General features: G+C 39.4%; 1 protein-coding gene across 2 annotated transcripts in view; it reads left to right on the top strand.

Moving 5' to 3' along the window:
- LOC120733999 (polypeptide N-acetylgalactosaminyltransferase 10-like) overlaps positions 1 to 22,715 on the top strand; it is a 113,043-nt gene that overhangs the window by 75,142 nt on the left and 15,186 nt on the right. For both annotated transcript variants that reach the window (XM_040032539.1, XM_040032540.1), the window contains exons 7-8: positions 11,038 to 11,155; positions 16,907 to 17,014. In XM_040032539.1, coding sequence (XP_039888473.1) covers positions 11,038 to 11,155; positions 16,907 to 17,014 — 226 coding nt within the window. The remainder of the gene's footprint in view (positions 1 to 11,037; positions 11,156 to 16,906; positions 17,015 to 22,715) is intronic.

The raw sequence follows: 22,715 nt of genomic DNA, 5'->3' as shown, positions 1-22,715 counted from the left end.
TTCACTGAAGGTCTTTGTCGGCACTGCTATGCTCATACATGCGTTTGCACCTGAGTGTTGCATAGGATGGATACTAAAGCACTCGACTACTGCCCCATTAAGCTGCAAAACATGAAAATGAATTCCATTTCCAAAGTGGATAAATGCCAAAATCCCAGTCTTACATTCCAGAGTGTACAGAGAAATGGGAGCTTTCTCGGATTTCAATGAACCAGTGTGGCGGTGAAGTGAAGATGCCAGCTCGCTGTCTTAAACGTTGTCTCTGATTTTTAATGCCAGTACAATATCTATATCAAAAGCTATGTCATTATAAAAGACTGATTATGTTGCAGCACTGAACTATGACTTACTTGGTTTTTCTTATCAGTTTGGTTTATGAGTGGGAAAAGAGCGACATTCACCTATTTTCATATTATTTTGCTACTTCAGTTAGGGCAGAGCTCTTCAAGGAATTACTTAACCTTTACTTTTAGCTGCTATTGTATTAGCTTTTATGCAGCAATAGCTTAAAAACAGATCTATGTAGATCTGTGAGTTCTAGAGTTAAAACAATTTAGAGATCGGTGGATATTTAGGTCATTTCACAGTCACCTCATGTTTTATACAGCATGACAATTCCAAAAAATGCAGTTTGTCAAATGGCCTCAAACTAAGTCAAACTCTAGCTAATAAGACAAAACTTTATAAAAATGAAATAGGAAGAGATTCATTTATTTATTTTTCTAACTCAGCCATATAGAGATATTGAGAGACGGGTGCCTTCGCTGGGCTGCAGCTCAGCTTATTCAAGTCACTAGGTCCACTTCCAACAAACACAGTTGGAAGTGGACCTTCCAACTGTGTTTGTGCTATTTGGAGCATTTGTAATGCAGTTGTCTGGCAAATCATGTGGCTCACTGTGTGGTTAATTGTACTAAAAACCCACTGAAAATGTCTGTGCTTCAGGTTTGGTGAGTGAAATTCTACCCAATTATTTGTACCTGCAGTAATTAGCAGGTATTGGTGTCTGTGTTGGACCCATGTGGTGCCTGGGTGCTCTTTGCACTAATTGACATTGCTAGCTTAGATGATAACTGACACTCGACTAGGGCTGGGCCATATCATACTGTTCACGGTAATACCGTGAAAATGAAATATCGCGATAGAATATGGGTAAAATGCGTATGCGCAGTGCCTTTGTTTTCATACAAACAAGGCAGAAAAAGCATGGCGGCGACGGAAAATACGGCACACTTAAAATCAATCCTTTGATTTTTCTGAAAATCGACAGTGCCCCTTATAATCCCGTGTGCCTTGTGTATGAATTCTGGTTGTGTTTACTGACCTCAAAACGATTTTATGTCGTACACGGCGCTCGAAAATCTGTCAAATGTTTCAGTACGACTTTGCTAAGCTACAAAGCCGCACCGCGGCGTAATTGTCGGAGCATCACGGCTATCGTAGTCTGGAGCCTCGCGGAGTGATGCGTACTGTGCTTCAACATAATATTACCGTATTGTGTGTGTATAACCTCTTAAGTTTTGTGGATATTATACATGGTTATGCTGAGGATATGTCGGCCAATTTCCACTGGAAATGCCTTTTAGTTAAACTGTCGGCGAGGAATTTGCATTTGCACTGTTAAATTTTTATATAACTTTAATGCACATAAAAAAAAAAAACAGCTGCTTGTTTAAGTGAAAATACATTGATGGGTTTTGTTTGTTTTTTTTGTTTTTTTTGCACTAATAAAGTTGTGGAGTTGTAAAGTATTTTGTCTATTGTCAGTTATATCGTTATCGCAAATTTTCAAATGTATATCGTGATCAGTGTTGGTCAAGTTATTTGAAAAAAGTAATCAGTAACTAATTACTGATTACTTCCCCCAAAAAGTAATCCCGTTACTTTACTGATTACTTATTTTCAAAAGTAATTAATTACTTAGTTACTTAGTTACTTTTTAAAAACACGATTTACAACCTGAAGAGGTGATAAAGCGATAGATCTTTCAGCCCAATTCTACTTTTTCTACATAATCCATCATACAAAATGTAATCAAATGGAAAAGTTTCTTTTTTTTAACTTGTTTTATCAGTTTTAATCTTTTAACTTTATGCATCAAGCAAAAATTTAATTATATGCAACATTCTCTGACTTGAATAAATTAGTTTAACATTTAAACCTATTTTCTGCACATTCCAGCACATAAAATAAAATATTTTTTGTGTTTACACTCACTCTTTCAAATAGATGCAAGTAAAACACAGCAGAAAATAAAGTCAAAGACTCAGCGGTCCTGTTGCTCTATTTTCACCTGTAAAGCAGGACTGCGGTAGGCGGAGGTTTACCCTGGTGCAGGTGTGCCTCGGTCAGTTGAAGAATCCGCGAGTTTCTCTGAGTTTCCCATTACATCGGTGCTTGCTTGGAAGTTTAGGGTTTTTTTTTTCGCTGTAAAAAGAAGTTTTCTTCCCACGCACGATGGACACTAATGTTTTTGTCACTTTTTATGGAATCAAACTCAAAGTAAGGTCAGTACTTCCACGCTTTAAACGCTGCACGCTCATACACTGTCGTGAGACATTCTCGCTAAAATCACGGTTTTAGTAACGCAGCGTTCCTACGGGAAAGTAACGGTAATCTAATTACCGTTTTTGCAATAGTAATCCCTTACTTTACTCGTTACTTGGAAAAAGTAATCAGATTACAGTAACGCGTTACAAGTAACGCAACCCATCACAACCCAATGAGTGACATCATTGTGACTACAGTTGTCCCTCATATGGAGTTTTTTAAATTGTTTATGTTGACGTTTCAAGCTGTTGGTTGGACAGAATGAGCTGAGACATTTTTGTGTGTGTGTGTTGTTATTTTTTAATAATTTGTGAGTCTCTTGTTTAAATGATTGGCTGCACATGTAGTTAACCATTTGAGTGTCTATAAAGTTTATTTTAAACAAAGATCAGTCACAGATTAATGTGTTTACAGTGTCATTGGATGTTATTGGAAGGTTTTGACCTTACAAAGTGCCTTGAGGCCACTTTTGTTGAATTGATTCCCCGGCAACACTGCCTCTCTGCAAAGAAGCCTAATAGGTTTTTGCCATACTTTCTTCCCCTTTCTGTACCTTTTAAGTAATGGACACTGAAATAAATAAATAACCAAATAACTGCATGGGATGCCAAACACTCCATTTGTGAGCTTTGAGGGATTAGTTAGACATTTGTCTATGTTTGGATGCCAGAGAATATTTGACTATCCTGGGGAAATGCTGTAGGCATGATCAGGCGGTGATGCAGGAGGATAAGAAACTAAAGAAGAAATGAGCTGCAGAACAATCAGAATCAATCCTCATTTCGTGAATTAGTCTGCTCTTCTTACCCAAAGAAATGACCTTCATCAGTGCAAATCCAATTTGAGTCGCAAAGATTTTCATTTTCACTCTGACATTGCAGCAGTGGAGAACGAGGCATGGTGGGCTGGCAAAATCCATCTCGGAGGTGTGCGTGCGTGTGTGTTTGAGGGTAATGGAGTATGATTTTTATCCCTGTCCTCATGCCTCTGTCACTGTCCCTGTCCCTTTTGTTAATGCCATCAACACTCCCTTCATTCTCCCCCCCCCCCCCCCCCCCCCCCCGCTCTCTGTCTCTCTCTCTGCTTCTTTAAGTTTCATTTAGCAGTTAGCTCAGGCTAACAAGGTCAGTAGACTGAAATGGAGAATATCAACTTGAGCATTTGTAGTTTAATCTCAGTTGTTTGTTAGAAAGACCTGGACCACGCTGTCCTTTACCTCAAATACACCCAGAGATTCTGTTCCTTTGTAGGAATTGGTACTTTGTCTGAGAAGATGGTCTAAAACGAGCAAACTTACCATTCATCAGTTACAGTTAAAAGAATAAATAAAAGTACAAAACTAACAGGACAATAAATATAATTTTCACAGGTCTGACAAATGCTGTTAACAACTTTGCCAAAATCAAATGTAACTTAAAGTTTATGAAATCATGATTTAATTTAAACATAATTGTTGTATCATCAATCTGATTTACTCTGACAGCAGTCAAATGGGTACAGAGATTTTATATTCTGGCAAATGTACATGTTGAGCCCAGTACTTTACTTATGGTATTGCATTTTCTTGCTGCTTCTGGCCTGTTAAGGTCACTTTAGTCGATGCCGGTCAATATTAATTCAGTAGAGCTGCTCTGTGGCGGAGGGCTGAAGTCTGTACTGTGCAAATCCAATTTGCCATTTCCATTTCTATTGTGATTTTCTTTTATTGAAAAGAAATAAAGTTTAATGTTGACATGCGTAGGAAGGTAATTACAGGCATTCAGAGTGGTGGAATTTCCGTTCTCGTCTTTAAACACTACAGCAGTGTTTCGCAAACCCGGCTGGACAAATTTGTGGCCACCATCACACCGGTCGATGTTCAGCTTGTGCTTCACAGTGTGGGTGAACAGGTAATCAAAAAGAGTCTGTATGGGGTCCTGGTACTAGCAGATGGTCTGCAGACTTTCTGTGTGTGTGTGTGTGTGTGTGTGTTTGTGTCTGTTCAATATAAAGTAATGACATTTTTAAAGTAAATAGACAGTGCTGTCTGCACATGAGACTGGGACCCACGCTCTGGACAGATTGTTTTTAGTGTGCTACAACACTGAATTACGTTGACAAGGCGAAGACGGACCCACATTACAAAAGCAAAGAGGATCTTCGGTAGTGCTGGCTATCCACTTCATCCATCTTAAAAGGTTGACCGAGTCAGGTAAAGCATGAGATACTTAGTGATTGATCTGGAAATGGATCAGAATATATTTTTGTTTATATTGTGGTTATTATCAAGAAATTGAGGTATTTTTGTCCCCCCCTTTCTTGTAACTTATCCTCACTATACAGGGAGTGCAGAATTATTAGGCAAATGAGTATTTTGTCCACATCATCCTCTTCATGCATGTTGTCTTACTCCAAGCTGTATAGGCTTGAAAGCCTACTACCAATTAAGCATATTAGGTGATGTGCATCTCTGTAATGAGAAGGGGTGTGGTCTAATGACATCAACACCCTATATCAGGTGTGCATAATTATTAGGCAACTTCCTTTCCTTTGGCAAAATGGGTCAAAAGAAGGACTTGACGGGCTCAGAAAAGTCAAAAATAGTGAGATATCTTGCAGAGGGATGCAGCAGTCTCAAAATTGCAAAGCTTCTGAAGCGTGATCATCGAACAATCAAGCATTTCATTCAAAATAGTCAACAGGGTCGCAAGAAGCGTGTGGAAAAACCAAGGCGCAAAATAACTGCCCATGAACTGAGAAAAGTCAAGCGTGCAGCTGCCAAGATGCCACTTGCCACCAGTTTGGCCATATTTCAGAGCTGCAACATCACTGGAGTGCCCAAAAGCACAAGGTGTGCAATACTCAGAGACATGGCCAAGGTAAGAAAGGCTGAAAGACGACCACCACTGAACAAGACACACAAGCTGAAACGTCAAGACTGGGCCAAGAAATATCTCAAGACTGGTTTTTCTAAGGTTTTATGGACTGATGACATGAGAGTGAGTCTTGATGGGCCAGATGGATGGGCCCGTGGCTGGATTGGTAAAGGGCAGAGAGCTCCAGTCTGACTCAGACGCCAGCAAGGTGGAGGTGGAGTACTGGTTTGGCTGGTATCATCAAAGATGAGCTTGTGGGGCCTTTTCGGGTTGAGGATGGAGTCAAGCTCAACTCCCAGTCCTACTGCCAGTTTCTGGAAGACACCTTCTTCAAGCAGTGGTACAGGAAGAAGTCTGCATCCTTCAAGAAAAACATGATTTTCATGCAGGACAATGCTCCATCACACGCGTCCAAGTACTCCACAGCGTGGCTGGCAAGAAAGGGTATAAAAGAAGAAAAACTAATGACATGGCCACCTTGTTCACCTGATCTGAACCCCATTGAGAACCTGTGGTCCATCATCAAATGTGAGATTTACAAGGAGGGAAAACAGTACACCTCTCTGAACAGTGTCTGGGAGGCTGTGGTTGCTGCTGCACGCAATGTTGATGGTGAACAGATCAAAACACTGACAGAATCCATGGATGGCAGGCTTTTGAGTGTCCTTGCAAAGAAAGGTGGCTATATTGGTCGCTGATTTGTTTTTGTTTTGTTTTTGAATGTCAGAAATGTATATTTGTGAATGTGGAGATGTTATATTGGTTTCACTGGTAAAAATAAATAATTGAAATGGGTATATATTTGTTTTTTGTTAAGTTGCCTAATAATTATGCACAGTAATAGTCACCTGCACACACAGATATCCCCCTAAAATAGCTAAAACTAAAAACAAACTAAAAACTACCAAGAACATTCAGCTTTGATATTAATGAGTTTTTTGGGTTGATTGAGAACATGGTTGTTGTTCAATAATAACATTATTCCTCAAAAATACAACTTGCCTAATAATTCTGCACTCCCTATAGAAGAACCATGTTATGGAGAGACACATAGACCCAAAAATAATGACATTAACTGTGGTTCTGCACAGTTGCTACTCCTCTAAAAATCACAGTACTAAGAGCAGTGATGGGATTAACAGCGTTGCTTTTTTTTCAGCAACAAGTAATCTAACTAATTACTATTCCTATCGTTACAACGGCGTTACCGTTACTAAGAAGAAAATGCGGTGCGGTCGCGTTACTATTTTTCAACAAACAGACGGTTGAAGCTGTGTTCAGCTTACTGCAGTTTATATCAGTTGCACGGAAGTAGCTGTAAGTAATCTGGGCGCTACAGCTTTAAGCAGCTGCGCGCGCTCCCGCGGGCGGCAATCACTGTCTGGTAGACGATCACTTTTTGGCACAACACCTGGGGCTAAGGGGGCAAAACAATCGCATGAGTGCTGCTGTTTGACTGAGGAAGAATAAAGTAGTCGTGGTAAGCCAATCACATGACCACTTTAAGATGACAAAGCAACAAGGAGAGAGAGAGAGAGAGAGATATGATACACCTGCTGTCAGACCTGCAGGTATCAGGCTGTGATGTTCTCCTTTATAGTGGACAGAATTTATTTTTTTGGAGTGGCACAAATAATTTGTGTGTCATCTTATTGAATGCAGAACAGCTGATTGTTCTGTAAATAGTTTGAAATGGTTATTTTAAAAAAAAAAAAAAAAAGGTAAAAGGTAAATGGCTGCAAATAACTTTGTTGTTTGCAAAACTTGTGCATATGATTTTAAAATTGACAATTTATATTTGCATTTAAAGTTATGAAATATGATTCATTAAACATGTTTGTGGTTGTCACAGTAAACTTTTTCTACTTGTGTGATTTTTAGATCAATTGTGTTAATACAGTATGTCAAAATGAAAACATCACTGTAAATTCAGACACGTGAGGTTGTGCTGAAAACAATGATACCAAACAAGACAAAGTAAATAGTTTTTAAAGGTGAAATGTGGAGGGAAAATCAAAAGTAGTCAAAAATGGCCAATTATACCCTGGACCCCAGATTTTTTTTTTTTAAAGTAACGCAGTAGTTACTTTTCAAGTAATTACTTTTAGAATCTTGTAACTCAGTTACTAACTCAGTTACTTTTTTGAAGAAGTGACTAGTAACTATAATTAATTACTTTTTCAAAGTAACTTGCTAAACACTGCCAAATGGTCAGGGCACCTAACTGTAAACCCACAATTGTTAATCCCATGTTTCAATGAATGAGATGTTTAGTTTGGCTTTAGAGATACAGATAACTTTGACACAGGTGGTGCTGAATAGAGGAACTAATTCAGGAACGCCAAAGTCAGAGTCATAAAATTCAGTCCAAAAGTCTTGAGCCACGCTTCATTTCAGCCACTGGTGTTGGGGGTCTTGTCAAAGCTGATGGAAATGTGAATACTCCATGTAATACCATTTGGAGACCAACCAGTAACTGTCACTGACTTCATTTTTCAGCCCTCAGCCATGATGGGCTGATGGAGTATTGTGTTGACTTTAAAGCTCATTAGAACTGAAAAAGTCCTGTTTGCCCAATATACTGTGTTACTGAAGTGATTTATGTTTCAGTTAATCACTGCATGCATTTTTCATTTCTCTAGCAAAATATAAAGAAATGAGGGGCATCTCAAGACTTTTGCACAGTACTGTGTATACGAAACCCTGATTAAATTATATGCCTGAATAAAATGAATTAAATATGTCCTCCCAAAACGTTTTTTTCTTTTCTTCCACAAACAGATTTTTTTTCTGCACAGTGGCAAAACAAAGTAGTTGCTAAGCAACTCAGGAGCAGCAGTGTGAGTAGTGACTGGGTCAACTCATTATCATTTTAAATTAAGTGTTTTGTAGCAACAGGGTTTTTTCTGGCTTTGGGTAGTGGCTCCCTGTTTGAAAGAGAATGGAATTCATTGTTTTCAAGAGGTCTTTGTGAATGTTCACGTGTGTGTGTGTGTGTGTGTGTGTGTGTGTGTGTGTGTGTGTGTGTGTTCAGGCATTTGTGAGAAACAAACACGACAAATGACCACGAAATGATGAATTAGAGGTTCCACAGAATCTGACAGATACGGAAGCTGAATTCAGTTTTATAATACAGGTATTAATTGGACATTCATGCATAGAATAATATGTCAGATGTATTCAAAATTGCATATAGAATTAAGTGAAATGCCTTGTTTTTCTTTGGTGTGCAGTATATCTGATGATGCTAACCAAATGCGGATTTTGTTTTCAATTTAATTTTATATGAATCAAGGATTTAGCAATGTATAATAATATCCTACAGTCCAAAAACAGCTTTTTGATCTCATAGACAAAGACAATGTACTGTCAAGTCAGTCCACCATGACATTGGACAAAATCTAAACAAATCGAGCCATTAAAACTCAATTCCAAACATCAGAGGCTGTACAGGTGCAGTCATTAATACCATACACTAGGGATGGGCAATATGACCCAAAATTCATATATCGATATTTTTAAAAAAAACTCTATATATCGCCCAGTCCTACCATACACTACAAATTATAATTGACTGTGAAGTCAATGACCAGTTCTTGAGGGGGAGGCTGCAATTGAAACAATCAAAAGCTGCTGATCCATTGACCTAGTCAAGCTAATTGAGACGAATGGAATAGATGAGACGATCTTGAATGGGACATGGTTTGTTTCCATCACCTGAAGCATTTTAAAGCATCTGCACCTGAGATGATGTCGCCTGGCCTGGCGTACAGTGGAGTGCAACTGGCTCCCGGGCAAAATCAATAATTGTTTTATTATGTTTTATGCTTGTTATCAGTATAGTTGAACATACATGTGGTTGTTACCCTGCCAGATTAAACTTTAACTTGTGGTTAAGCGATCTTCATATTGACTAGCTTGTGAGATGTCAGTGCTGTCATTCCCAAAAGCCGCTGGGTTTCCTTCCACACAACTCTGGGAAGAGTGTTTGTGTTTTCTCCCTCCGGTGAACAAGAGCTAACAATCACCACCCCATAAATCAGTGCCCACGCAGTGTCTACGCTCTCTTTGCTAAACTCACACAGTCTGCTGACCATACCCACCATCAGCACTCACACACAGACATGCAGCACTGTTTCTCTGTGCCCCTGCAGCTACTGTTGTTCACCCTTTGTCCTGTGATGAAAGTCTGTCTGGTGCATTTCATTCTGCGCTATTCCAGGGAAGCAGATTGTGTGTGTGTGTGTGTGTGTGTGTGTGTGTGTTTGTGTGGCAGCTTTGTTTGCTTCACTTTGTTTCCTCCAGCATACAGCAGTCACCAGTTATGGACAATGAACTGCACAAGCACAGTTATCTGGTCAGACAGGTCAAGTATGCCTGTGTGAAAGAATTATTCAAACTGATAAAGCCGCGCTTTATCAGAACGTAGGCAGGGGAAAACAAGAGCAGCGACCTCAGCTCGTGTTTTTATGGCCTTTACGACGCTTAATGTGTGATTTAGGCTCAGTCTCGTTTCCATTTTAGTTTTTATCACTACGATCACAAAGCTGGTTGTTAAGGAGCAGTTACGCATTACGGTTTCTATCCACCGTTACCACCATAATACATACTTTGGACTAACGGTAAAAAAAAAATGGAAAAGTGCTGCTGGTAAGAGGCAGATTAACTTCCATGTGACATTTCTTTGACTTAATGAATTTAAGGGGAAAAAAGCCAAAGTTGGCAAGCGATCTCTCTGAACACTGATGGGACCTGAGATTATGGTCCAAGCCCATCATATCGTCCATGCTAATGTCTCTAGACTCATAATTCACTAACAATAGTATCCACCTTGGTTGCAACAAAGACAAACGTGGTGTTTCAACATGAGACCGATTGGAAAATTAATTCTGTATTCCTCCAATTTATTTTCCTTTTATACCCTTTGCTATTAATTTCCATACTGCTACAATTTAGATTAAAATAAAATAAAATAAAGCTCTGAAATTCTGAGCACTAGTGTCTCACTAGATAATAACTCTGGGCACAAGTGCCTTGTAATGTTTCAGGAAATAGAAGGAAACAAGGTTTTTCTTGGATTTATAATGCTCTCTGTGAGGTTATGTTCTCATCTGTCTTGCATCATTTCATAGTTCAATACAGAATATTCCCCGTGGATAAAACTTTTCTTTCTCCGCCCGCCTGCTCCTCCCGTTTTCCTCCAGTTGTTGTCGGTGTCCTGATGAGAAGCTGTTCGATATTTTACGTTCAGTTTCGCTGCAGGGAGAAGCTCCCACTGCACTCTGAGCTGAGGACTATTATGTTGTTTGGCACTGCTGAGCTTGTCATCCCAGTCAGTATTCTCACTGGTTCAGATGGGTTAATTGGTTTTGTGCTGTGAAGAGTGTCACTGGGTTGCCACACACACGTGGGGATGTGAAAAACACAGCTCTGGAGTGGGATAGAGCCGGAATTCTCTAACACACTTTTCTGTTTATTTAATCCTGTGTGCATTTAGCAAGTCACGGGATGTGACAAGGGTATGTTCAGACCTGGCACTTTATATGTGTGGCCAGCCTGGAAGATTTGAAGTCATTTTAATACTTCCTGTTGTATTCCAATATATGCTCAACTGTGCCTTTGTGTCTTTTAGGTCTCCAGTGATGGCAGGTGGACTGTTTGCTGTCGACAGGAAGTGGTTCTGGGAGCTCGGGGGATACGACACCGGTCTAGAGATTTGGGGAGGGGAGCAGTACGAGATATCCTTCAAGGTAAGAAAAACAATTTAAAAAGAGAGAAGAGCGCACACAAGTGCAGTGTAGCGTCGAAAATAATCAATAAAATCACTTTGACGTCCGTGAAGAAAGCTGACTTGATTCCCAAGACGTGTTGGTCCTGGTTTAATGTTTGGATTCAGGCGTTTCAGTTTTGTACTGAATGTACTAAACCCAGGGTTATGAACCGTGTGTGTGTGTGTGTGTGTGTGTGTGTGTGTGTAAGCAGAAAATGACAGCACTGAATACCTCAGTCATGCTTGTCACTGACTCATGATCTTGTAAAAATTGCTTTTTTCCTATTATTTAAAAATTAGTATCCAAAAGTCACATGACTAATAAGTCATAATAAAACTGTATAGAAGTGATGACATCATTCTTGGCAAAGAAATTCATTTGAAATTGAGGTTACAGTGTTGAATCATTCTCTAGTATGTTGGTGCAAAATCTCCCTTATGCATTCAGCTGGGTTGAGATTTGGAGACCATGAAGGTCAAATTGCATAATTCACATCATTTCATAAACCTCAAGCCATCCAGTGAGCCCTGGTGCCCTCGGATTACCTGTGTCCTGTTTCGTCATAGGATAAAGATGATCACGCTTCTAAGAGGACCCAAAATGCTTGCTGTCAGAGCGCCTCAGAACATTTATGGTTTTCTTGTGGAATTCCTTTGACCTGCCAGTTTTTAACAGACAAGTCAAATCATCCATTAGCAGGAAGCAGTGGTGATTCAGGAGACTGGGGTCAGTAAGAAAACAACAGTTAGACTGTATGCTGTCTAGCTTTTTGCACATCCTCTAGCACTGAGAGTGGGCAGAGGAAGTGGTAGAAAGTATAGTCATCTGCAGTGACTCAGTGTTGCTGTCAAAGATTAAAGCCGAATAAGCCCAAAATCACCAACAAGTATATGAAATACTGTTTACTGATTCAAGGTTAGCCTGTGAAGGGGAAAAATTTGAAGTTCATGTGAGTACTGACATACTCAGAAAGCAGACACACTGGAAAAAAGAGGCTGTCTGGAGAGAATACGTGTTCATGGAGATATTGTCAAATTTGATGAAAATCAGAGAGCAGAGTGTTCAGAGGAAATGGGAACAGTGATGGCAAGGTGCAACAAAAGGAGAGGGTGGGGGGGATAATATCAGAATCAACAGGAAAGACCACGTCATTGTCACTAAATTGAGAATTGGTTACAGTCACTTCAAGAGTTGTCAATGTCAGGAAAAGAGACGAAGGAGAGAGCTTGTGAAGAGAGAAGAGGCGAGAACGGGTTAGAATGCATTAGAAAGCAACTGGACTAAATAAAGACTGCAATAGAAATGGGCAGACCTGGATGAGAAGAAGATAGTTGCACAACTTAAATTGCTGTAAAGCTATTAAGAAAAGAGGTCTTGTTGCTAAGTGCAGGAGTAAATGAAACATTTTTCACATTTTTCCTGAACCACCTCCTTCTTAATAAGCGCTTACTGATTTTAATGCTCATATGCAGCATTACTATATTTTGACATTAAACGGCTTTTAAAGAATTTGGTCCCATGTGCTTCCCTCTCTTTGGTTTTCCCCGTATGTCTTTAACTAAGCAGCTAAAAGACTTGTAAAGCAAATGGTGCTTCCCTCATTGTGGTTTCAACTCATGAGCCAAATATAATCTGTTGCATCTACGACTCTCCACATTAATCATACTCAGAAGTCCCTATTAGATTATGTTTTTGTCTGGTACTTCACCATGAATTATTCTACAACACAGCCATAACTGCTTGCGACTTGGCCAGTATGTTAAGCAGTGGTCTCCCCCTCCTCTCTGCATGCGCCGGACAGACAAAACGGCCCGTCACAATAATTGAATTCTGGTTTGAATGAGTAAGGACTTTTGTCGTCTCACTCAATTAGACACAAAGGCCACTGCTGTGTAGTTTGATGAAATTGGACATATGCTCCTGTGTGATAGTACTGCGATTGTTCCTTAGAGTGAAATTTCCAGCACAGAGGCATTGTTGTTTATACAAATTGAACACCTAAATCTAATTTTCCATCAAAACAGTTTTAGTTGTGACTGCCTCTTCATATTAACATAATGCCATTTTGCTATTTTCTGCTATTGATACGGAATAAGAGAAATTTCAACGTATGCCTTGCATGAAATGTTGCCTATGTGAAAAGTTAGGCAACTTTCACCTTTTATCTATTGGACGTCACTATGGAATGACAAGAAAAATACTCCAGCTAAATGACGCACGAGCAAATTCAAAAGCACAATAATAATATACAGGGAGAAGCTAAACAATAAGGCAAAGGATTGCTCTTAGGAGTGGTTGATCCATATGAGCACTAAGAAAGGTCAAATGTTAAAAATAGTGCTGTCATCCCATTAAAATGACGTTTATGAGCTAACCGCGCTAACGCGTTGACACCGTGCAGCCCCACACGCGGGGCGATCTGCAGTAACTCTCTAACAGAGATTTGCCGCATTAATGCGGTTATGGCATTAACGTCATGTTAACGAGATTAATGTTGACAGCACTAGTTAAAAATAAAAATCCTTGAAAGATAAAGTGGTTTAGTCTTTTGTTACTATTACATTACAGCGCTCCATGTTTTAGAGCCGCTGCATGCAGGAGACTGCAGCCTCATTGTTCTTGATACCGGTCAGAGGCTTGTAACAACCGCAATCAGTCGGATCACATGGTTGTATTACAAAACCTGTTTTTAAACAAACAAAATCATAAAGACTTTGTTTGATTCTAGCTATGCTACCATGTAGCTACAGCCAAGATAACTGCCACGTTTCTTACAAAAAATATATGAACTCACAACTTTAAACCATTTGCTGGCTGATGAACACTGCTGCCCGGCTGACAGCTGTGAAAGCTTGAAAGGAGTTTTATGAACCACGCACACATTTTCTGTGCATCAGGCTTTACTAGCAGACACCATTCATCTTTAAATAAATGCGCCGTTCATTTTTTGCTTAATTGGGCAAGCAAACTCTGCATGAAAGGTTAATGGATTTAGTGACTAAAGCTTTGAGTTGGTAACAGGAAGATTGAGAGATTCTTGGGTGAGATTAGTTTTATTTGGACTAAAAAAAGAGACTCATTCTTCCATCATACTGTGTTGTTGCTATAGCGTTTCCTTCCCTCTTTGTCCTTTTAAATGAAAAGACATCAAAGCCCTTCAAGAGACATTTGCAATGCTGATTTGTTAAAAATAATTTAAGAGCTACATTGCTTTCATCCATGTTTACTCGTTTGCATTCTTTTCCCGGGCCCTTTTTGTTGGTATGCTAGATTTCTTGGCATCTTCTCCTAAAAAACATCGATCCGTAGCACCACTGCAGTTGGAGTGCAGAGCCAAAATATCTTCTTAATACATTAAGAAGGATCCCCTTTCTCTCATTAAGGTAACCATTCCTCACTTGACTTTTCAGATGTAAGTTAGTGCCAAAAGTCAGGTATAATCAGATTGATTATGTGTATGGAATTAAATTATTGAGGTGTTGGGGCCTTCAGCATTATGCCAGTGTAATTGCATTCTATAATTTGTTTTTGAAAGGAGCTATATAAACAAGATGGTACTTTAAAAGGACACAGCTTTTAAAGCTGCTCTGGGCCGCCGTGCTGTGGTTTCTGGTGTTCATGTTTTGAGGCGAGCAGATTGTAGAGGTTGAGGTGTTAGAGGTGAGTGATAAGACTTTTAATTTAATCTGACTGCCACTGAACCCGAGCTCTTGATCCCTCCTGCGGTGGGGCGCCCCTGTTATTAAGCTCAAGTGCTTCAGTGCAGGGATAAAGGGGATGGAAGGCACCAGTGCAGCAGGTCAGACTTTCCCCCCTACAGCACAGTGTGGAGAGGGTAGATTCAATCTGTTATTTCCCCTGATTCTGTTTGTCCAAGCTGGAGCGATGCAACAAACTTGACAAGGAGTAATTGAATTGAAATAGCAGCCAGCTGATGTCCACTCTGGAGAATCGGGAGGGGAATGAGAGTATAACAACATTCAGGTGGGAAATTATAATTTTGCTCTCGTTACTATATGCCTGAGCTTAAATACAGCCTCTATCTTCATCACCAGAGAGGTTTCTTTCAGAAAATGTCTTGACCTTCAGCCGAAGGCAAGGAAGACTTTTCTAGATTAAAGTGTCTGAATTTCAAATTGTATAAAGACAGCATATTATGACTGTTATATCATCAGACGTTCAGGCTTCAGAGGTTCAAGTCACGACAGAAGTAGGAGGAATGCAAGATTTAGGCGGATATGGAGGACAGTGTGCTGTAAAGGTCACGGGAGGTTTTGGTGGAGATCTCATATAAAGTACACTCAATAAAATCTTACATAAATCTTAAATCCTGATTTAAAGTAGATGTATTTTAATCTGGCTTTTAGACAGATTTTGATCTTCTTCCCTAATCTCCTGAAATGCTTTGTCCATAATATTCATAATCAACTAGTATGTAAGCCTTTAACTGGCTAAACGGGCCAAATATTTATTGGTATTTCATTCACTGGTATTGATGTTAGTTTTCTAAGGTGCTATGAAAACGAGTTACACTAGTTTGTTTGGAAGAGCAGATTTTTGCATGTCTATATATAGACGAGAACACCTCTACAACCCACATGTCCCATCCGATCTCCTTAACTGGAACATCTAATTCCCAGTAGCTTGTGGAGAAGTCAGCAGCACACGTTTCTAAGTAACATGTTGTAGCCTAAACACATCTGTATTGGATATTAGTTTGATCGTTATTGTGCAGCACACTGTGTTAATGTTTCAGCTGAATCTTTATTAGTTTTTTTTTTTTTTGCATATTTTATCGACACGTTTATCTGTTAGTCAGATTGTGTTTGTGCATAATTGAGACTTAGATTAAGATCAGACTACATTTTATGGTTGATACGAAAACTCTGATAATTACGTGGTAATTAATTGCTTCTTTTTCTTTCAACTGTTACACGTCTGCATCATTCAGCTAAATAAAAAACGGGTTGACATCAACAGCACACTGAGAGAATAAATTCAAAGCTTGTAATGTAAAAAAGATAATCCCGAACTCTTTGGGGTCAAAAGTTCATATAGTCAAACTTTTGACCCCAAAGTCTTCTCATTAATTTAAAGTGTCTAATCTAAGTGTCTAGTTTTAAATTACTAGATTTTCACACCCTGTAGACTTGAAAGGTAGCTCTGCTTTTGCTAAGTAGCATACCAAATCCAATTTGAGTCTTTGTCATTTAGCTAAGCATGATTGACTTGTCTCATTCTCTTCAGTGTAATTTCCTCTCTTTGGTCTCTGTGCAATCTAGAAACACATGAACTTTTTTCAGAGTTCTATCACCTCTGCAGTCCTTTATAAAATAGGATCCATATCTGTAGTTCTTTGAAGTTTTCAACTCTCTTTGTGCTACTTGAACCTGCCGCTTTTGTTCCTCTCTCCAGGATTTCATGACCAAGTCAGCATACCTTGCACCCCTGTGCGTACCCTATACAGTCCCTACCCTTCTTCAGTTTAAAGGTCCCTCTCCTACTTCTCCCATTTATCCTTTTTTTTCCTTTTATGTTTTGACCTTGTCTACTCTCAGTTGCTTTTTCCTGGTCGTGTCTTCCCACATTTTGTCTTTCTCACATAGTTTTTGTTTCATCTCTGAAATGTTAACCTCATCTGCCCCTCTCAATTCCAGGCTGTTCAGTTACACAAATTCACTCTCAGACATGATCTTTATCACTGCTGACTCCCCGTCTCTGTCTCTGTAGGTGTGGATGTGTGGTGGTCGGATGGAGGACATTCCTTGCTCCAGGGTTGGGCACATCTACAGGAAGTATGTCCCCTACAAAGTTCCTGGTGGTGTCAGCCTTGCCAGGGTAAGTCTCAGATCTGTCTTAAGCATTATGGGAAAGCTTGATGTTTTCCATTTCTGGTGCCTTGTATTTGTTCAGTGACCTCATGGTGAAATGTCTTGCCTTGTGCAGAGGTGTCTGTTAGGAATTTCTCTCACTATCTGTTAAGCTTCACCTCAAAAACCCTTTCTTCTCTTTACTGTCCAAACAACAAAAGCCAATGCGCTTTGGAGCACCACAAACATAATAACCAGTCAGTCTAGGCGGTGCTGAGCAGAGTGTAAACATGTAATGAATAACTACACAAAGTGCAAAGGAAATCCATTAGTTTCTTTAATATGAAAGGAAACAAAATCCGAATCAGGTTTAAATAACTAAATATCAGTATCAGTCTTAATAATGCTGCATTGGTTGGGCTCTACAGATGTTGTGTGAAAATCTATAATGTGTATGACTTCAACTTTGGTCTCTAGTGTGAGTGTTAAAGTCCTTCCAACCTCCAAAAGTGGATTTCTTCACGTCTCCGTCTACGCGCAATATTGATGTGTATTTGGACACAACTCGGTAAACAACAGACAGACAAAAATCGTGATCAGGGACATGAAATGTTGGGCCATCGCATGAAAACTGTTACATTCATGCACAAAAACACAAATCAGTGTATTAAAAGTTGCAGCTATTTCACAAACCCTGCTTTCGAACTCGTTTGACATGCGTGACCTCCACCTGTTTCTTCATTTAACTCCATCATCTCAAAGTTCTTCATTTAAGTCTCTCAGTGAAATGGGGGAATGATCGTTGCCATGCACACACAAACATCAGCAGCCTGTGATTACTGCACTGATGGTGGCAGTTGGATACTTTTAACACATCGCTCAACCCTTCCTGGGAGGTTGCAGAAGCATTAGCATTAACAACTCCTATCGGTGACTGGCCATAAAAACCCGATTACTATCCAAAATCTACCATCTACTCAATACTGAAGGATAGCATTACATGAAAAGACCACTGAATTGCAAGCCGCTGTGAGTGTGATGCAGGCTTTTAGCAGCTTTTGTTTCCTTTACTTTGCATTTCTAAAAGTTGTCACCTACACACACAGCATACAACTTAGAATTTTCTCATAATTAGCTCCCTTTTCTTTATTCCATGGCAGCTTTAACACTGTGAAACAGTATGAGAAGTGTTAAAAATGGCTTTCTGGCCTGTAGCTGAACATTATTCATTATGCATGACTCAGCCTCATTCTGACACCTGGCTCCGTTTGGCTCAGATGAATATGTAATTAATCCCTTTGGCCTCGGTTTTTGCCTTCTTGGTCTGACCATTAGCCCCACAGTGAGGCTGTATTGAATGCTGATAGCAAACAAACAGGCTGGTTTTAACAGTATAAAAGTATTGACTGTACATGGGGCTGTTATGAATCTGGTTTTTGTTGATTCCTCTATTAGTTTACAAAGAATCAAATAATAATACAGGTTTTTATTTACTACTGACTTGCCCCATTAGACTAGATGATTAGCGCGATCTTAGGTCAAGATAACTCTGAACACCAAAGGCTCTTTTTGTACCACACAGTGATGGCTGAAGTCACTGACCAACTGTTGTATTTCATTTTAATTTTTAATTTTTGTATTAGCTGATATATTTTATTTTGGCCATGGCTTATTGTAAAAATGTAAATAATATAACCAAAAATCTTCATGTTTGGCTTGTATGGCTCTTCATTTATATCTGTTTTCAAACACACCTGATAGAAGATCTGATGAAAAAATGTTAGGAAGAGTGGAAGGTGTGTGTGTGTGTGTGTGTGTGTGTGTGTGTGTGTGCGTGAGAGATCTACAGAGAGCTTTTTTTTGTATGTCAGCTTGGGGGGAGAAAAAATCTTGGCATTTTCTTGTTTTGTTTTTTAGTATTTTTTTTTTTTCTCCACATGTCATTATCATGCAAGTCATTTTTTAAAGTGACTTACATGATAATGACACAAAGCGCTGTCACACACAAACAGCACTTTAAGATTTACCTCTGTTTTGTGGACCTTAGTTATCAGTTCAGCTCTAAAAGCATAAGGTTGGTTAGCACAGTTTACAAAGTGCTCTTAAGCTGTTATTTTTTTTTGTTTTGTTTTGTTTTGTTTACTTTTTATTTGTGATTTTTCTTTTTTTTAAACATTGGTGTGAAAAACACTGAATAACATCCTTATATAAGTAAATACTTACTGTACATGGCTGGCAAATTTGAGAGTGCCCAAGTCTCATTACTATAGCTATGTACATGTTCACTTCCACGGACGTGACCCCCTCCAAATGATACTAACAATCACTGAGCGTATTTTGGATCATTTGTGTTGTCCAGACTCTTCAGTAGGGACTGGGGAAAAAAAACAACAACTACTACAAAGAACTGCTTCTGTATATTTTATAATGGATTAGTTCTAAATTTATGAAGAAAAATTTAGAAGTTCTAAATTTATGAGAATGTGTCAGTTGTTTTGGAAAACATAACTTAAAATATATCCTCCAACAAAACATTCAGAGAGATGGAGCTAGATATTTATTTCTATATATCATATCAAAATAAATCAAGTCAACTCGAGCTCTAGTATGATCAGCAAAATGATGGAAAATTTCATTTAGCAGCACAAGTATAATGTTGTGTGAGGAACACAAATCAATAGATTAGTGCAGGGGTGTCAAACACAGCAAACATAATCACGTAATCAAACAGCCCATTGCATGACTTTGTAAAGTGTGAAAACTGCCAAGGAGGGCATAAATTTGGATTTTTAGCTGTGTTTTTGGCAGTTTTACAGTCGTCTTACTAACAGACATTTCTTATTTAAGATCATATTTGGACTTTAATGTACCCCACCATGTTTGATAGCGCTGGATTAGAGCTTCAACTATTTCACAAACATCCGACTTGTGCAAATCCACCCCTCTATCCCTCTGCTCACTGAAGCCTAAAGTTCTCCTGCAACATGCAGGAAGACAGCAGACGGCTAACAATTCTTAACCCCAAAATGTTAAAGGTACATGTTTATGTCACAATGTGACACCATAATATAAAATAACCAATCAAAACAGCAGGAGGTGGAAAAAGTTTAAGATTTTGTGTGGTAAAATTGCTGGGGGGGCGGGGTTGTCAATCTGATGATGTGCTCTGGCTTTGTGGGTAAATAGGGCATAAACTTAAACCACTATTGATTTCTCTTAGGTGGCTAAAATCCATTTTGTTACTGACTGTGTCGTCAACAGTCCATGACTTTAGTTCCGGTGCCGGTCAATGCTCCCGTCTGCTTGGCAGCTTGACACCACCTGCTGTTGATGACACACTGTGTGTGGCTCTCACTTCAAAGCAACTGAACCAACCCCAACTGAGTAAAAAGAGTTTTCCCAGTAAAAAGCTTACCATTCTAAACATCCACCCTTTTCCCCCCCGCCACTTTTATCAAACTTAGGGTTGCAGGGAGGCCAGAGTCTGTCCCAGCTCCCATAGTGTGCGAGGCGGATACACCCTGGAGCAGTCACCAGTCCGTCAGAGTGCCTTAACTGTTTCAGTTTTAATAGTAGAGATCTGCTGCACAAAATCCAGAATGTATATCTAGACATGCAGAACTAACGGACTGAAGAATTCCCTTAACAGGACTCAATAAAGACTTTGGTTTGTGTAAGGATTTAGTCATGGCTCACTAAGAGACACTTCTCCCGTGCTCTAAAAATCTTTTGCCTCAGGAAAGAATTAAACCTTCAAGACCTTTTTTTTTTTTTTTTTTTTTTTTTCTTTTTTCACTTATGTTGATTTTTTTTTTTAAGTATCATGGTGAGAGAAGCATTTCAGCAGGTACAGATAAAGAGAACAAAGGATCTCCAGACATATTTATAGAGTTTTGTGTGCACGTATGTGTGTGCACATCAGGGAATCTCAGCCCCCTCTAAGTCCAGTCGGCACACAGGAAGATAGAACCACTGAACTGCACTTCACCTAGGGAGCACAGAGCTTGAGTTTTGCTGCAGGCGATGAGCTTTGCTACAGGGATTTTATGTGTGCCTGTGTGTGTGTGGCTGGAAGCTTTTCTTCACTACATCTGTACCTCCGAGGGTTGGAGGATTTGTATTTATTCCTTCCTGGGAGGATTGCTGAACTTGTATTCTCATTCCTTTCACCATCCCTGCCTCCAAGGCTGCTACCATCTATACTCCCAGGCATGCGTGCACACCCCAGATGCTGATGCCTCAAAGGCTTCAGATGGATGGATTTCGCATTGCTCAGGCTTTTATGTTTGCAACTCAAAGCAGGCTTAAAGAACCTGTGTCAGATGTTGTCTGTGCTGCCATTACTGTCGCTCATCTTGCATCGGATTTCTCTCCTCCTCACCTGTTTTTTATGCCTCTTAGTCATGAATATTAATGCTCTTATAATGAGACAAAAAAGGGTGGGGCTTTTTCTGTGAGCTTATGTCACTACATGTATAATTTAGTGGCCTAAATGCACAATAAATAATGCATTCTTTGTAGCTGATGTCTTACATTTGGGTGTTCTTGTTCATTTTAAGTTGCTCTCATTAGATCTTATAACAATCTCTGTTGAGCGACGGTTCACAGTGGACATTGATGGAGTCCTTTACTCCTCTCTCAGATTCTCAAGACTTCTATTGTCCTGTTGCGTTGGCTGCACTTACTCCACCAACACAGAGGAGGGAAACTCTTTTGAGGATCCGAGTGTTCAATGTTGTACCGAGAAGTCTTGGAAGTCTTCTCGGGTGATTCGAGCTCTACTCGCATCTTGACATGTGTAGATTCTACAGTGTCTCTCAAATGATTCACATAATGACCAACATCTTAAGATATGGTAGGTCAGGAAATCTCAGTGCCTTGCAACCAGCACCATATGACAAAGTTGACATGAAATTGACGACACAGCTACTGTCGTTAGCTGCTGTTTTCAACGGGTCGTGCACATCTTGATTTTTATAACCTGGCGGGTTGTGCCAACGGTGCGTTTGCCGAGTGCACAATCGTGCCATGCACCTATCGTTCAGGCGAATAACGTAATGGATGTGGTTGTGCAATGATATTACCAGCACCACATGAAGCAACCAACACAACTCCGCTAGCAGTTAAATATCTGGAACTCTGTCAGCTTATAAAAACTAAAGAAGCATCTTGTTTGCCCAAACAACCTACATGGATATATTCTGTTTATTTGTTTTGTTTATGTAGCTCGCAGTAAGTCCATATTCTATTTTTTTTCCTTCTTGGTTTTCTATCAGTATCTGATGGGTTTAAAAAAAAAAAAAAAAAAAATTGTTTTTCCTCATGATTTTAGTAATTATTTTTTCAGGATTTGATCTTGTAAAAAGACATTAAATCAGACCTTTACGTGCTTCACTTTTTCAGAAGGGCTTCTTGTTTCGTAATCCTTATTTTTATTCTCCAGGACTTCCTTGCACTAAGAGTAGCTCCTAGTGATGAAATACCAAGAAAAGTCTTAAAATTACCACTTTTTCTAAGAATTTCACCTTAAGGTTGGGGTTATCGAAATGGTTATTCCCAAGGCATATTAGCCCTTAAATCTGGTTGGAGTGGTGACTTTGACCTTTGGGTTTCTTTAGGAGAGGAGAAAAGGTGGAACCACAGGAGTGCATCAAAAGAAGACGTGCCCCCCCCCTCCCCCCCTGAGTAAAGAGGAAGAATGATTTTCTTTCCTGATAATTCATCTTTTC

This window comes from Simochromis diagramma, unplaced genomic scaffold (assembly GCF_900408965.1).
Source record: "Simochromis diagramma unplaced genomic scaffold, fSimDia1.1 OVJJ01000216.1, whole genome shotgun sequence".
NCBI classification, from domain to species: Eukaryota; Metazoa; Chordata; class Actinopteri; order Cichliformes; family Cichlidae; genus Simochromis; species Simochromis diagramma.
Note: the sequence above shows the minus strand (reverse complement) of the source record. Positions and strands in the feature narration are given on the sequence as shown.